The sequence below is a fragment of the Lepidochelys kempii genome, chromosome 2 (assembly GCF_965140285.1).
Source record: "Lepidochelys kempii isolate rLepKem1 chromosome 2, rLepKem1.hap1, whole genome shotgun sequence".
NCBI lineage: Eukaryota > Metazoa > Chordata > Testudines > Cheloniidae > Lepidochelys > Lepidochelys kempii.
This window is the reverse complement of record NC_136381.1, coordinates 85,682,151-85,699,464: the sequence shown is the minus strand read 5'-3', so window position 1 is coordinate 85,699,464 and position 17,314 is coordinate 85,682,151. Positions and strand designations below refer to the sequence as shown.

The window sequence follows — 17,314 nt, the reverse complement described above, 5'->3', positions numbered from 1 at the left end:
TTTCTTTGTGGCACTTTTTGCATTTTGCACGTGTGCCTGTCTTATCCACAGGTAGAGGAACTTCATTAAACTATTCCCAAACTGGGTCTCTTTTATGGCCTTCTACCATTATAGATTTTCCGTTCTAGTGAGAGAATGGTATGGTAGATCTCAAATCAATAAAGACTACACTCAGAAAGACCTCAAGACTTCTAGAATATGCTGCTCAAACAGTTTCACTTTTGTTTCTATTGCTTGTCCCTCCCTTCTCACATTTATCTCCAGACTTCTTCTCCTTGTCCAGATCTATTCCGCCCCCAACAATCTTCTGTTCATTGAACTTTTTTAAACTTTGCACTTTTAGAGAGAGGGAAGGGATTGACTCTGTGTACACAAATTTGCAGAGGGACAAGAGGGTTGAGGTCTGTTATTTCTCACCTCTAATTTTTGTTTGTTTATGTATCTATTTTTTAAAAAATTGCTATTAACAAGCATTTTATCTCTGGAGACACAAATCCACAGTTTGAGAACTGCAAAACTAAGCATATCTGATGGTATCTTCTAGACTGAGCACTGAGTCCCATTGGGTAGATAGAAAGATTAACCTAAATAATCTATACAGAGCCCCTGGAACCCCATAAAATTGGGTCCCTAATCCATGAACTATTGGAACTCATTTATAAAACTTTTCTTAAACATTACATGAATATATTGTCTCATACTATAGAATTAGAATTTATAATCCCTATTCCATGATGAGATATCTTTGAGCTGTAATGTATCTTAATTAAAACTATCTTTAGGTAGGTTTTTTTCCCTCAAAAAGCATTTTATCAAAAAAATCTGATTTAAATAAAAAAATCTGATTTATTTTATTTTTTTTAATCATCAATTTTTATCCACCCTGCTTGGAATTTCTTCTGACTTTTCATTTTAAATAGGCAATGTGTAGACTATGGCAAAGCACTTAGTCACATTCAATGCTTAATCGCATAATTAATTTTAAGCATGATGCCTAAGTCCCACTGAAGCTTAGGCAAGTATGACTGAATGCCTTTCCTGAATTCCTTTATTGAGAGTTGAGGATGCTCATCCCCTCATACCAGATGCTCACCACTTTGCAGGATCCCAGTCTTGAAGGGTTTTCACATTCATTTTTAGCCCTGCACTACTTGAGTCTCTAGCAGCCCAATGACATTTTCCCTGGTTCTTAAAAATTCACCCCTTTATTCCCAAGCTCAAATGAGTGTTTCAGTTTGTTTCACTTTCACAAGATTACAAACCATGTACTTTAAGTGACTGCAAGAGAGAGTGCTTAAGTCTATAGCTGGCATTGGCAGTTTTAGGCAAGCTTGCAAACTATTTTTTTGCTGTACTCCCTCTCACTCAAAAATGTAACCAATTCCTGTCTGCCATGAATGACTATGCACAGGGCTGGCCTGAAGACAGCCTATAGCACAAAAAGTATCTGGATTTTTTTTTAAATAAAAATGTTTTGTCTGAGTGCAATTCTGAGTCTTTTTGAGCATGTTCAGATTTTGAAGAAGAGTTTGCAAAGTGAAAATAAGCTCTACGTTCTACCTTAGGCTGTTTAACAGTTTAACATTGCCTTCGCAGGTACCTATTGAATTATCCAGGCAACACTAGATTTCACACGGATCTGAAATAACAGGTTACCACTCTCTTGAATCCTCACTATATCTGAAAAGTCTCCAATAGCTTCCATAAAGCAAAGCTGTAAAGAGAAGAGGGCAGGAAATTGTGAAACACACACAGACAACTGGGCTATCTGGAATTATCTGGATTTCTTTCAATAGAGAAAAAGCTGAAAGAAAAGCAGTGGATCTGCTACTCGAACAATAGCTATGGTTAGGGAGATTCTTTGGGTGGCACAGAGGGGAAACCTCTGTGCTCCAGGGATATTGCCTTTATGACCGCCTAGGTCACTTGAAAAGAAAATGGTCCTTAAAGTAATAAAGAATTGGGCCGTGACTGACTTGGCAGGAACCAACGGGTTTCTCTAATTTTCATAGCTACTTAGATGCTGGATTTATTTTTATCACAAATAAATGCACACAACACTGTATTTTTGTATTTCTATCTTCCTTGATATATAGGTACAAGTTGCTGCTGCTTTCTCTTAGCCAACAGTAAACTCAATTGAACGGCTTTACATTGGTCTTGCAGCTGCAGGGAGAAGCTGGATCCGGGTCATATCTGAGCTTCAAGCTACCCTTTTTAAGACACAGCTAGAGAAACTAGATATAATGACATCCAGTAGGCACTGGTCCTCGCTCCCAACATGTTCTCAATTCACACACAGTAGGCAGCAGCAGCAGCTCTATCCTTATTAAACTCAACAGCTCACAGGTGTTCAAAGGAAAAGAAAATTTACCAAATCCAAACCACTTGCTTAAAAAAAGTACCCTGCAAAGAAGAAAAGCAGACTCCTCGGCAGCACTTTGGATAGTTTAGAGTTCTTAAAATACAAAACAAGCTAAAATGGAGGATGTTGAAATAACCATTTAGTAAAAGTGTACACTCCAAATTATGCCATGAGGGGGAAAGCGAAGAAAAATAGCTCAGCACAACTCCACAGTTTGCAGGTGTTAACCAGAAAATGCATACTCAAAGTTGAGAACTAGTCAAACTATTTGTTACAAATAATACTCATTACAAGTCTAGGCTCTCCTCCTTCAAACGTTTACCTGATGTCAATGGAACCACTTGCAGTGGTAAGTACTACTGCACTCAGGAGTAGCTGGCTATGTGTGTTGTGTGGTTAGTTACATAAGTCACATGGTATTGATTCTGCTCCTTCACTGGATGACTGAAATGTTTTAAACTGGGGAAAACAAATAGGAACTAACAAGCAGTGCACTTCTGCTGTAAATTTTCACATAAACAAACAGTCACTCCACCATTTGTGAAACTTTGGGTAGTGCTCTTGATTGGTGAAACCAAGAAATGCTCTTAAACTTATCTACTTCGAGCTAGACAGACCAAACTAAGATATTTAGAAATTTTCTCCCCTATAAAAAAGATAAATGAAAAACAAAAATACTGGCAGGTCCTGTAGTCTAATCTCCCTGAATTTACGGTATCCAGATTTGATCCCAAGTTTCCCAAGCCACGTGGGGCTGAAAGTGCTATGCAGGAAGTATGCCGAGGTTCTCAGAAGAGGAAGCTTTTTGCTTTATTCTTAAGTAATCATGGCACTCAATACTAGATTGTGGGTTTGTTTGTTTTTTTAATATTATAGTCTGCACCTAGCAAACGTTGTTTGTATGCCTTTACCAGTATAAGTAAAAGCAAAATATGCTGTATACTGACCAGCATCATATAGTGCCATCACACTGCCCCCATTGGTGGAAAGTCAGCCCAAAAGATGTTTTTTGTTGTAAAGAAGCATTCTATCCCCACTCCACAGTGGAGTCCAGAGCCGACCAATGCTGTCTCACAAATGGGAGGCACTGGCTAAAGAGGGGTGTTGTAAGGCTAACTGAGAGAACTCCCAGGGAGTGCAGCAATGCAAATACCATCTGCTGCTCTCTAAGGTGGCATTCCTGACAAGTAGCAGCCTTTACTGATGCAGTTGGCAGGAAGTTGCCGTTTTCTCCTCCCTCTCCTAGCAGAGGTAAATCAGTCCCCTAGTTGAAAAATTATAAATTAAATGTAAGCAGCTTGAGACGAACAGTGAAGATGCTGGACTATCTAATTTAGGAATTGTCTAAATTAGTAAACGAAGTTGAAATTTGGACCACCTTGACCAGCTAAATTGAGGTAAAATGTGTTACTCTGCATCTAGACTAGGGGAACGGTGGAGGATTAGTAAACTTCAGTCTCTTTACCTATCTAGTAATTAAGCAAGCCGGGGGCAGTTGGGGACTGCTCTGATTGGTACAGCCGGGAGCCACCCCCACCCCCATCATTATAGTCCACTTTAATCCCTCCTGCGGGGGTGGGGGTCAGTAAAGTCCGGGCAAGGGAATTGCTGGAGGGACCTGGATAAAAAGGGGAGGGGGAGCTGGTGGAAGCCCCCCCACCCGCCCCCTGCTGCCAAAATTGGCTCTAATTGGTAAGGTCCCAGCAGTGGATCTGCTGGTGGGACATAAATTTTGCACCTGCACTGCACATTTCATCCACCGGGTTAGCCTCAGACATCTGTCTAATAATAAAGTTGCAGCCTGATAAACCCATATCTAATGTCTCCTGTCATTCTTTCAGCATAGCCAGACAAATGACCAGAGCAAACATGAAATCTTAGCGGGTCACAGGCTATGCTAGTGGATCCTCTGTAGTATGTACTGAGGGGAAAGTTTTAATACACCTCAAGAAGTGAAGCTGGGCACCTTCAGGCATGTCCGTGGTCCGAGTGCTACTGCGGCAGCCCTGCAGCTGTGCCGCTGAATCACTGTAGGGTAGACACTTGCTACAGCAAAGGAATTGGTTTTCCATCTCTGCAAGGAAATCTACCCCCTGGAGAAGCAGTAGCTATGACAACAGAATAAGTCTTCCATCAACCTTAGCATTGTCTATACCAGGGTTTAGATGGGCTTCACCATGTCTCCCCGGGGTGAATTTTTCACTCCCCTGAGTGATGTTGCTAGGTCGACCAAAGGTTTAGTTGCAGACCAGGCCTTACCAATCTTGTTATATCTTGCCAGACTGAGTCTGACTAAACGGGATGGGTTTCTTTTCTGAGAGGAATGAAAAATACTGCAATATTCTATCGTAATGCCCTACACACCACCATAATAATACTACTGGAAACTGCAGAGTACTGCATTGCAGTATTTCTTTTATCAGCTCTCAGACTGTATGTAAAAGACACAGCATCATCACACCACTTTTGACAAGATTACAGGGGTTAATTCCAGTATCTGGGCAAGATTTTGGTTAAGAAAATGATATCATGCCTATCTAGATTTTCCCCTGTAGATTCAATTCAATATCGTATTCTGCTTCATTTGTCCATAACTGTTGTGTAGCTCTGCTGTGCACTGTTAAACACTGCTGCATTTCACCCTAAGAGCAACTGCATTCCAGCAGTGGGTGAAAGCATCCCTAATTATCTGGCCTATTCTTTTGTTTGTATATGGTGTTTTGGGATCCTTTGGGATGAAAAGCACTATATACATATATGGCTTTATTGTATAATAAGAGCTGAGACATTAATAGATGAAGCACAGAGTGATATCACAATTAAAGACTGAAGATGCCATTGATTCTGGCCCATGGTCCTTACAGCACAACCTCAGAAACAAAGACCATCCTGAGACCATCTAGGACCACAGCTAGCTGTAGAAGAATGATTTCTAGATTGAGTCTGAGCTGACTGGCAGTGACTTCCTGGCCAGCCAGTCACAGGTAGCTTTAAAGAAATGGTGCTTTTGAAAAATGTTTATAAATATTAATTGATCAAGGTCCTCTCGTCCTTTATCTATCAAACAAATAAGGGCTCTCTGGCAGGACACCATGTGCTTATACAGAAAAACAGCACATTTTGCCAGCTGGAGATAGACACATCAGAAAGCTGTGTGGCATTTAACTGAGCTGAGTTTTGGATTAATTTTTAAGTGATATCTTGTTCAATCATATTAGAGTCTGTAATATCAGGCAGAGAGACAAATATGATTGAAAAAACACTGAAGTCACCGCCCCTTCTCACCCTGTCTCTTTCTGGCATCTGATCCACCTCAAAAGGACGTGTAAGGTATTATTAATAAAATAATGCATACCCCACATGATTAATGGGGATGAATGGCAGTTGGTGTGTGTGATTTATAATCCGACTAATGGAGTCAAAATCAAAAGGGAAACAGCTGCCACTTTTGTACAATTGCTGTTGAATTTCTGCTCAGCAAGTAAGATATTCTGGTTATGTGCAAGTTTTTGTTTTTCTTTCTCATGGCTGGCTCCATAGCAACTGTACCGTGACATGTACTGAGATTTTATCTTCAAAGTGTGAAACCCTTAGCAAGACAATCGTATTATTTTAAAAAGTATGGGAAAGGAGGTTTTTCAAAATGTGGCAAACTTCTAGTGAGAACAAATGCACAAAGTAGTTGATATTCTGCCCTTGCCAATTTCTGTACCGTGACAGCCTTGTACACTGTGCAGTGAAAAGTTAACACAACATAATGCAAGTGCAACAGCGACAAAATTACCCATCTGATGGCCCATGTCATGACTGGGGAATAAGTTGAATACACTTGAACGGCTTTGTTCTGTGCATGTTCTTCATTGCTTTTACTTAGCATCAGACAGCAGATGATTTTTCCCTTAAAGCAAAAGCTAACATGAAATTATAGTTAAACACAGAACTATGTGCTGGGTGCTCCCACCAGACGGGTTGAGGGGAGGGGGCACTTTCAGCACAGAAATAATTAGCTCCATGGGAACTATGCTATCAGGGATAGCCTAGAAAAATGAATTCTGGGATGTTTAACCAGCAAGAGGCAAAGATTTTTTTTTTTAAAGATGCGTTAAAATATATTTTCTACACTGGCTGCTCCTCACAGCCTGACTAGTGGAGGTATTCATTACATACTTCTGGACACAGCACCATTTTCTTTTGTCTTGTACAGCTATGACTCTTTATATTGAGATGACAAGAAACCCATGTGGTACAACACTCTGTTTTGTGCTATGAATTCGCACATTGAAAGACCGTCTAATTATATTTTTTTAGGGATATCTTATTTAATTGTCAGAGCTTTCCCAAAAAAATCAGTCAGTCACTGCCAACACATTCTCCCGACTCTACACTCCTTTTCATGCACAAGTGAAACATTGTAATACTTGCTGACAGAAATCAAAGCATTTCTTGGAACACTGCAAGTACCAACCCCAGCACACACAGGCAGGACTGAACATCCTCCTAGTGCCTCTGCCCCACCCTACCCCAAACCAAGACAACAACATAATATCAAAGTACACAACAACACTAAGAAAAAAAATACTGCACCACCTATTGGTGGAGGTGCTGCCTGCACTGATCACATGATCATCTAATACATTTGCCATAGACAGCACAAGTACAATTTTTCCCAATCTCTCAAAAATAAAAGGAAATATTCCTACCATCAGATTTTCCCTGTTCCTGTAAACAGAAAAATCCTCCTTGTCCATCTTACCTTTTCCATCTCAGAGTCAATTTGAAGATACAGTGGCTTTTCCTGTAAAACATTCAGAAGCACTCCATTCAGACGGAATCCTGCTAATATAGTTTTACCCCGTAAGTGTATTTGAATAAAAGTCAGAGGCCAACTCAGGTAGGCCAATATGCACAGAGCACTAGTCACAAAGTGGTGTGCAAAGGGGGCTAAAAGTTTTCCTTTGCACTGTTCTGATCCTCAGTTATCTTATGGTTTAGACACTGGACTAGAATTCACTTGTTGCCTTTGCCACAGGCTTCCTGTGTGACATTAGGAAAATCATTTAGGGCGAGATTCTCCCACACTTACTCATATTGAGCAGTACCTTACCCTGCGAGTAGTCCCATTGAAATGAATAAGGCAAATGAATGGGGCACGCTGTGTGAGTAAGGGTAGCAGCACCAGGGCCTACATCTTCCTTGCCTCGGTTCTACATCTGGGGCTAATAATACTCCCCTGTCTCACAGCAGTTTGGAAAGGATCAATTCACTACTGTTTGTATGGTGCTTAGATAAAAGTTGTCCTCTTTGTGCTGTGTTAAAGGTGCCTGAAGACTTCTCTAAATTACACCATCATGTAATGGCCACAAGGGATCAAAACACAGATCAAGATAAGCTTAAGGACACCCCAACTACACCTTTATCTTTCCATTCTACTACTCACAGGGGGTCTGGTGTACAAGCCCTGTATAAGTAAGCTCTTTACCTCTCCCTTCAGGGCCACTCTTGTACTTGAGTGATCATCCCTGAGTAATGGAGACAGGCATTGCAATGCAAAGAGGATGCAACACACCTGAGGAGCTGGTTCCAGGATCTTTGAGTTCATCTTCTCGTGCTGCTAATCATTGTATGCACTGAAGTCAGTGGGGCTAGCTAAGCCATTTCACTTCAGCTGTAGATCTTGCCCATAGTCAATCCTTTGTGAATCATAGTTGGTTGAAGTCTCTGATAATAAACTAAGGAAGTGAAAACTTGAAACTATGCTATATTGGCAGACTTATTCCTAAACAGAATGTTTTTCAAAGTTTTCTGTGGCGTTTCAGCTACTCTTTAAAGACTATTGTATAGTTATAGTGGTATATGATGATGATAATGATTTATTACACATTTATAAAGTGCCAATCCTGAACAGGTATGGAGCTGTTGAATAACTCTTTTGCTATATAAGGGATGCATTCAACAACAATTTAACTACCTGTATTTACTCCTTGCCTGTATTTTAAACCTTAGTTATTTTTTCCGCCGTTTTTAAACATAGTGAAACCTGTGAATATGGTCATCAGTGAGCAACAGTCACCTCCTCTAGTGGCTGCCAAAATCTCAGTCCCTGCGTAACTGCCCATCTGTCATGTAAACCAGTGATGTGATAAGTAGCCATCTGTGAAACACATTTCTAAACACCTGCTGAACTGGTCAGTTGTATAGTTAAGGACCAACTATCTGACCAAAATAAGTCAGAAAAAGAACCTATTTGCTTCAACCACCCACATCCAGAAACAATAAGAAGCATATACCATGGCAGAGAAATTAGGTGATTTTGTATAGAACTGGGAAAATACTGCAAAAAATTGTGCAAACAAAAGCTCAGATTTTCACATGGATTCATGCTTCTTTGGTATTTGCTTTCTATGAACATTCAAGCAATCAAAGTTTAGTGGCGCCTAGTGCACATGATCATGTCTCCATCTGATGGCAGGTCTCTCTGACTAGAACACCTTGCACTTATAGCCGTGGAGAGATCTCCTTTAGCTCAAGCGGGTGAGGCCTTTGTTTCTGGTACCAAATATCCCAAGTTTGTTCCTTGTTGATGACTAAGGTATCTGTATGACTCGTTACAGTGGACCAGACGTTTGCAGAAAGCAAATTTCAAAGATGCATGCATGAGTATTTACAAAAAAACATTTTTAATTTGTTTATACTTGTGCACTGAGTTTTGTGATTTGTTATATTCACTGTTTGCATGCTCATCCAATCAGTGAACAGAAACAACACCAGGTGACTTATTTGATTAATTTGTAAATAATCAACACAGTTTGAATTTTTTATAACAAATATTGAATACGGGCAGCAAACTGCTTACAATCAATCCATAAAATAAAACAAAAAATGAATTAATTTGATTAACAAATATATTTGAGGACCTTCTGATCTGCTTGCAGCTCTACAGAGAGCAGTAATACAGTTTGTATTCATCTGATAAATTTTTTGTAATGAATTATTCATTTAACTTGGATTTTATGCATATTCTCAGTGCTCCAAGTAAATGACATACAAGGAATTACTTTCAAGAAATCTACTGATCAGGTTCTGGTAAATTGTTATGAAAAGGCTCTGCCAGCCACAAATAGAGGTGATAGCTAGGTCAGCCATTTTATTTTTAGTGGTGTGTGTGTGTGTGTGTGTGTGGTGTTGTGTTTGAGCACTGCTGGAGAATATCCTAAATGAAATTCCAGATTCCATTTGGAAATCTGGAATTATTGCCCCAAGAGTAATCTGAACATTTTTTATATCTAGTCCATCCAATTACTGACTCACTGATTGAAGAAGGCAAATGAATGACCAGTCTTCAAGTGGTGACAGAATTCTGTAATAATAATTATTTAATAGTAAACAGTTCAAATTCATTTTTATTAGATCATCCAGAGAACATGGCATTCCAATTGTGGCCCTTACTAATAGGTTTTGCAGTATTGTCATAATTACACCTGGGGTCTAACCATTAAACTCAAATATGTAATACTAGTTATTTGTATGTGCAGTTTTCCAACTGCACATACAAATAACTAGTATTACATATTTGAGTGCACAATATCTGTAATTGCTTGCAGAAATTAAACACAGAATGGCACACAGGTTCTCTTTAAATCAGCCTCATGTGTGTATTTCTTATGACTAATTTTATGTTTTCTGTCTCTCATTCTCGTTCATTCATACACAGACATACACAGACAGTAGTGAGGTTTCCATTTCAAAATGGAAAACTGACTTGTTCAATATTGTGACCAAGCCATCTTTGTAAGGAACTGAGGGCATCCCCCCAGGAAAAAAAATCATGTTTGATGTAGAAGAGCTGTTCCTTTCAACATTTACTGCACTCTGTGCTCTTTAAAAAAAAAAATCTCTAAAGCTGTTTGTTTAAGTGGAAGGCCATGATGGAGACCACTTTGCTGTGTAGCTGCCATCCTCTTTATATGGTGATACAGCCTGTGGAGACCATACTGTGCCATCTTTATCTATGTAAAAAGTTGCTCAGATGGAGAATTTCATATAGGGACTTGTAGCTTTGAATGGCTGAGGCTGCAATTTCTTCAATTTTGGGCAAAAGAATTTGTGGCCCTGCTGTGCCTAGTAAAGTTCAAGTGTTGTTAGCCACCGGTAATATAAAATTTGGACACCCCTGCAGTAAATGTGTCTGCAATGGATAACAGAAATACAGTTGGCTACAAACTCTAGTTTTCTTAAAAGGGAAAATCAGTATCCTAAATGGACCATACAAAAGCAAATATTCCTCTTAAAGGAGAGAGAGAGAGAGAGAAAAATCAAAGGATGAACTGAATTTATAATTGTTTTTCCAACTGCCTTAAAAGTACCAAAACGCCTCATTATTGAAGATAACTTATTTTAGTTTCTACACATTTTTCTTTCCTTTCAAGAAATTCTTCAGTGTCAAGCCTCAACAAAACATCAAATGAGTTGCAAGTCTAAAAATGATTCCCTCATGCCCAGAATACGGGGCCCCCTCTGACCTGTCCCAAAACATCATCTCTGAAATGTTTTACTAACAGAAATATTTGAAATGTGCATGATCAGATAACTATGATGAACAAGGCAGTGCAATAACTTTAAATAGCATTTGTCCTGTAAAACAGAAATGATTTTCTTTGCTACAATTTCAGTATACGAAATCACAACCAGAGAGTCACTGTTGACACTGGAATCCATACAAAGTATTATTCCCACTTATGATGACAATATTATTGCTTTGGGTCAAATAACACATCAGTTAAGGAAATGTGTTTATCGTTGGTCTGTCTGGCCCAGTGTGATGAAAGAGGACCTTCAGCTTCTAGCTAGTTCCCCATTTTTCTTATGATGTGTTCATTATAGGTGGAAAAACAGAAATGGACTTTTCAAACTTTTGAATTTAAATGAATGTGCATTTAGAAGCTACTTAATGCGTTTCCTGAAAATGGAAAATAGCTGTTTGACGTGAAAAATGCCTACCAACCTGGCAGCTATTGTCACTATCCAAAACAACTATTGAATGTAACCAAATTACACCCATGTAGCAGTATATTCTTGGAATGATTTACTATAAGGTTAGGGTTAGGTTGTCCAATCACTCCAGCTGCATTTTGTGTACATTCTATGTAATTGATTTACAGTTAGCGGCCCTTATCTCCTAGAATTGCCTAGGAAGCAAGCTGTCAAGTCTAACTGGAATATGCTGTAAAATGCATACATAGATAGGATATCAAATGTATATTTCAAAAGATTAGCACCAGGTTACCTCCCTATGAGACAAACCCTAAGAGGAACGGAGCACCTGCAACTCCCACTGATTTCAGTGTGAACAGTGGATGCTCAGCAGCTCTGTGCTTGATGAACCAGTCAACTGTATGGCTTTCCAGTAGGCCTTTTCTTCTACCCTTTGGTCCTGGTGACTTATTACTGTTTAATTTATCAATTTGTTCCAAAACCTCCTCTTATGACACTTCAGTCTGCGACAGTTCCTCAGATTTGTCACCTAAAAATCATGGCTCAAGTGTGGCAACCTATCTCATATCCTCTGCACTGAAAACTATTGCAAATAATTCATTTACCTTCTCAACAATGACTTTATCTTCCTCAAGTGCTCCTTTAGCAGCTCGATTGTCCAGTAGCCCCACTGATTGTTTAGAAAGCTTCCTACTTCTGGTGTACTTAACAAAAAATGCTGTTCGTTTACGAGCCTTTGGCTAATTGCTCTTCAAATGCTTTTTTGGCCTTATATTGATATAATAGGCATCACATTAACTTGTTGGAATGATGATATTCAATGTGACATAGTAATACCAGGGTACAAAATATATACCAATGACAGAATAGGTCATGCTGGTGGGGGAGTGGCATTATATGTGAAAGAAAGCATAGAGTCAAATATAATAAAAATCTTAAATGACCCAAATTGTACCTTTGGCCTGTAATTATGCCTTTTCACTTGACTTGCCAGAGTGTATGTTCCTTTCTGTTTTCCTCAGTAGGATTCTTTGTTTCTAAAGGATGCCTTTTTGCCTCTAACCACTTCACTACTTTGTTGTTTAGCCATGGTGGCACTTTTTTGGTCCTCTTACTATATTTTTAATTTAGGGTATACATTTAATTTGAGCTTCTATTGTGGTGTTTTTAAAAAGTGTCCATGCATCTTGCAGGCATTTCATTTTTGAGACTGTGATACCTTTTAATTTCTCTTTAACTAGCTTCCTATTTTTGTGTAATTCCCCTTTTGGAAGTTAAATGATACTGCGGTGGGCTTCTTTGGGTGTCTCTCCCCCACCCCCACCCCCCGAGGGATGTTAAATTTAATTGTATAATGGTTAAGGCTAAGATTATGTCACGGGGGTCGTGGGTCGTGGGGGGGCTGTGGGTGGCAGGACCCCCTGCAACTGACCACCTGGCACCGTAGTTGGCGATCCCTGAGCTGCCCAGCCGTCCCCGCTGGCAGGGGTCTCCCCTGCAGCAGCTCAGCTGCTGCAAGCAGCCAGGGCTCCACCGCAGCTCCCAGTCACCAGTGATGGCAGCAGAGGGATCCTGGAGCTGCTCAGTGACCGCGGGCAGGGGCCCCCTGCAGCTCGCAGACGCCGAAGCTGCTCAGTGGCTGGGGGCAAGGGCTCCCCACTGTTCCCCAGCCTCCGCCACTAACACTGCCCCACCCTGCAGCTCCCCTATTGCCACGAGCAGCAGGGGTCACACTCCCCACGCAGATCCCAGTCCTGCAGGGTAGTGGGGGGTCCCCCCAGCTCTAGTCCCGCAGGGCGGCAGGGGGACCCCTCCCTGCCACTGGGCAATGGGGTCCCTGCAGCTCCCAGCCACTGTGGCGGTGGGGGACAGGGTGCTGGACCCTCCTCCCTCCACATTTTGTTTGGGATATTTTTAGTAAAAGTCAGGGACAGGTCACGTCTTCCATGATTTTTTGTTTTTTGTCCGTGACCTGTCCCTGACTTTTACTAAAAATATCCATGACAAAATCGTAGCCTCAGTTATGGTCGCTATTATCAAGTGTTTCAGCTCTTGGACTAGAGCCTGTGCTCCACTTAGGACAAAATCAGGAATTGCCTTTGCTCTTTTGGGTTCCAGGATTAGCTGCTCCAAGAAGCAGCCATTTATGGTGTCAAGAAACTTTATCTCTGCATCCCATCCTGAGGTGATATGTATCCAGTTAGTATGGGAATAGTTGAAATCCCCCATTACAGTTGAGTTCTCTGTTTTTATAGCCTCTCTAATTTCCCTGAGCATTTCCCATCACCATCCTGGTCAGGGGCGCATGGAATTTCTGTCCCTAGAGATTCTATGGTACAGTTTGGTTCATTTAAGATTTTTATTATATTTGACGCTATGGTTTCTTTCACATATAGTGCCACTTCCCCACCAGCATGACCTGTTCTCTCCTTCCAATATATTTTGTACCCTGGTATTACTGTGTCCCATTGATTATTATCATTCCACCAAGTTTATGTGATGCCTATTATATCAACATTCTTATTTAATACCAGGCACTCAAGTTCACCCATCTTAGTAGTTAGACTTCTAGCATGTGTATAAAATCACTTCTAAAATTTGTACTTATAAACGAACTGGAACTGGCCGTACTGAATGTATAAATGCCCCAGGGTTACATAATTTCTGGTTTTAGTCTTACTTTCCTGTAGAACAATTTACTGTCATTCCCAGTCACAGTTAAGCTATTTGGATTTGATGAAATGTCTCTTTCCCACTGTTTCCTTCAAGGATATCCAGCGAACACTCTCCAAAACTTCAAATCCGGAGCCACAGTTACTTGAGGGCAGTGAGTGAAGTCTCAATCAACAGGAGTTTGGACAGTCTGGACCCTGCAAGTCTGTTAACTTCTCCTAAATTCCGTTCCCGGAATGAGAGCTACATGAGAGCCATGAGCACGATTAGTCAGGTGAGTGGCAAGCATGCACGGCTAAGAACAAGATCAAAATCAATCCCCAGCCAGTTCAGCTGTATGTGCAATGTGTAGAACCAGAAACCCTTTTTGGTTGTGCAGTGAAGTCAGACATGTAACAAATTACATATTTTCAAAAGCATTTAAATTTTAAAAGGACTTATGGGGATGTTTTTCATGTACATTTTTGTGAAGGACTAAGATTTGAAAATGTCATAGTCTAAATTCTGAAAATTGTTTGGTGATTTTGGTTGCACAATGTGAAATGTCTTAAAGGGGCCTGATTTTTAGTGGACAGGTGCTCAGCACTCCCTCTAAGAAGTTTCGGGTTTAGCATACAAAACAACGAGTCACTTCTAAAAATGTAGGACTTGGATTCCTAGTGAGAATGAGTTTTCCTTTAAGGAGTGAGGACCATAAAATGTTTGAGGGGGGAAAAGAATAAGGGTTACTGGTATTTTATATTCCACAATTGTTGTTTTGACATTAATTCAATATTTTGAAAAGGTTTATTACTTCTTTTACGCATTATTTTTAATTCTGATAGAGTTTTGACTTTACGATGTACATGGTACATATGTGTTTGGTTCACATATTAATTATGAAGATGTGCATTATTTTCCTGAAAAATCATAACATCCTCTTCTGTGCCAGCTACAGTCTGTCAGTTGAATACTGTGTACTTTGGGGCATTTTAAATTGTGAGTGTTGACACAGTGGAATATCCTGCTCCTGTATAAAATATGCATATGGAGTCATCATGCTGTCACATCTGTCTAGCTGCCATGCATGCAAAATAGGATCCAGGTCAGGGATGTGTTGAGTGCCCTCAACTTTGCTTAAAAACAGTGGGAGCGAAGGATGCTCAGTACTTCACAAAATTGGGCCCTGAAATGGTGCTCAAATAGAAGGTAATTTTCTTTGGGAAAACTTGAATGAATATGCACATTAAAACATCATAGTCAGATACATTATTCTGCGAGGGTATTCTCACATGTTGTGTATTTTTTGCCAACTAGCGCAGGGCACTGCATTTCATTTGGTGTTGTATGCTCTAAATCACTGGTAATAACTCATGCTGTAGATGATGCTGTCACCGTTTTGAACCTCCAATTTATGCCTGCAAAAGTAAAGGCCAATTTAACTGGACAGTACATTTTCAGTGGAGATTTCCTTTTTGGACTTAGATCAATTTTCATTTTAAAGTATTCATGGCATAAAAATAATGCTGTCCCTGTGTTCATGTAATATAAATATCAAGGCATTCTAAAAGTGTCACTAGTTGGACTTAAGAAGTCCTGGCCCCATTAATTCACTGAGTCTTTGCCACTGACTTTAGTCGGGCCAGGATTTCACCCCTGGACTTCTATGCAGGATAAATGGGCTAGAGAAGTGACTTCGGTCCAAGATGAAGTCTACACTGCTCAGGCAGGGATTGCTGAATGTGGATGTTCGAAGGAGTCGTCTGCTTATTATATGCTGTAGGGGTCTATAGCACTAGCATAAAGTATAAGCAGATGCTGTAGAAACTGAGTTATGAAGGAAGCCAGCAGAAACCAGCAAACTGAAATTGTAAGTGTGGGATAAAACCATTTGACTCCAGTTTAGACTGATGGATTTGTGAGACGGTTGAAGCTATCTGTGCTCCGAAGAGTGTAGGCTTCCTTGCCAATAAAAATAGGAAGCTTAAAAGAAATCCTAGAAGTGAGCTCTGGGAGACACCTGTCTGACAATCTAGTTTATCCCCTGCCAATGTAGGATTGTTCTTTCAAGCAATCAATCTCTTTCCACTAGTTCCCGTGGAAAGTTATTCCACAGTCTAATAGATTTCACTTTTTAGAAATATGGCCTGAATCTCAGCCTATTTTTTCTTAAAATTCATCCCAGTCTAGCATCTTTCATATCTTCCTCGACCACCCCACATCTTCCCTTGGTCTCTGTGCCTTTGGAATGCCTGAGAAATAGTGAAATCATGGTATATATTATTGTCTCAGATTTGCATTTTCCCTATTGTGATTATTATAATTTTAATACCAGTCTCAAGGCTCAATCCTGAGTTTAGAAATGTGGGTGCCCATTGCCATATAAGCACAGGCAAATGGTTGCAGCGTTTGTAAGATACCCGGCAAGGCCATGTGGTTTTGAGTGTCATTCAAGCTAGGAGAGTCTGGCTCTTTGTTTCTCTCTGGGAGCTGGTTCTCAAAAAGGGTTAAATAGTCTGTTATAGCTGCCAGCCAAGGGAGTTAGTCCTTTCATTCAAATTGGAGAGGCTCAGACTCTTAATCCTAGAAGTCCCAGATTTAATCCCTGCTGTTGGCCCAAATAGGGTTACTTACATGAGATTGGGACTGAGCCCTCAATGTCCACAGCTCTGTTTTCTTCACTCTGAATATGCACATTTTATATTTTACTTGGAGAATTGTTACTGTGTTAAAAAAAAAAGATTTAAAGTGTAAATCATTTACTGTTCAAAGGGAACTTTTAATGGAAATTTTAGGTATTGTTCCATCTTTGTTTGTAAATGTTATTACAGGATAGATTGATCTAATGAGATATAATTACAGGAAACTACCTGTTCTTGGCCTGCAGGTGAGTGAGATGGAAGTAAATGGTCAGTTTGAATCGGTCTGTGAGTCAGTGTTCAGCGAACTAGAGTCTCAGGCCGTCGAGGCCCTGGATCTGCCAGTGCCAGTCTGCTTCCGCATGAGGAGCCACAGCTATGTGAGAGCAATTGAGAAGGGCTGTTCCCAAGATGATGAATGCGTGTCCCTGAGGTCCTCATCTCCCCCACGCACGGCCACCACAGTGAGGACCATTCAGAGCAGTACTGGTGAGTAACAAAGAGGGAATTCAGGATGGGGCAAAAGAAAGGCACCACTTGGCACCATATATATTACACTAGGAGTCAAATGCTTGCTCCAAATCCTTGCTAGGCATGAAATGCACTGGAGATGCTAAGTTTCTTCTGCGTATGTGGATCAGACTGGGAAACCTGCATATCCCCACAT

General features: G+C 40.3%; 1 protein-coding gene across 10 annotated transcripts in view; it reads left to right on the top strand.

Annotated features, from left to right (window-relative positions):
* DLGAP1 (DLG associated protein 1) overlaps window positions 1-17,314 on the top strand; it is a 634,214-nt gene that overhangs the window by 484,149 nt on the left and 132,751 nt on the right. For all 10 annotated transcript variants that reach the window (XM_073331531.2, XM_078851563.1, XM_073331533.2 and 7 more), the window contains 2 exons: window positions 14,126-14,303; window positions 16,896-17,136. In XM_073331531.2, the coding sequence (XP_073187632.2) occupies window positions 14,126-14,303; window positions 16,896-17,136 (419 nt within the window). The remainder of the gene's footprint in view (window positions 1-14,125; window positions 14,304-16,895; window positions 17,137-17,314) is intronic.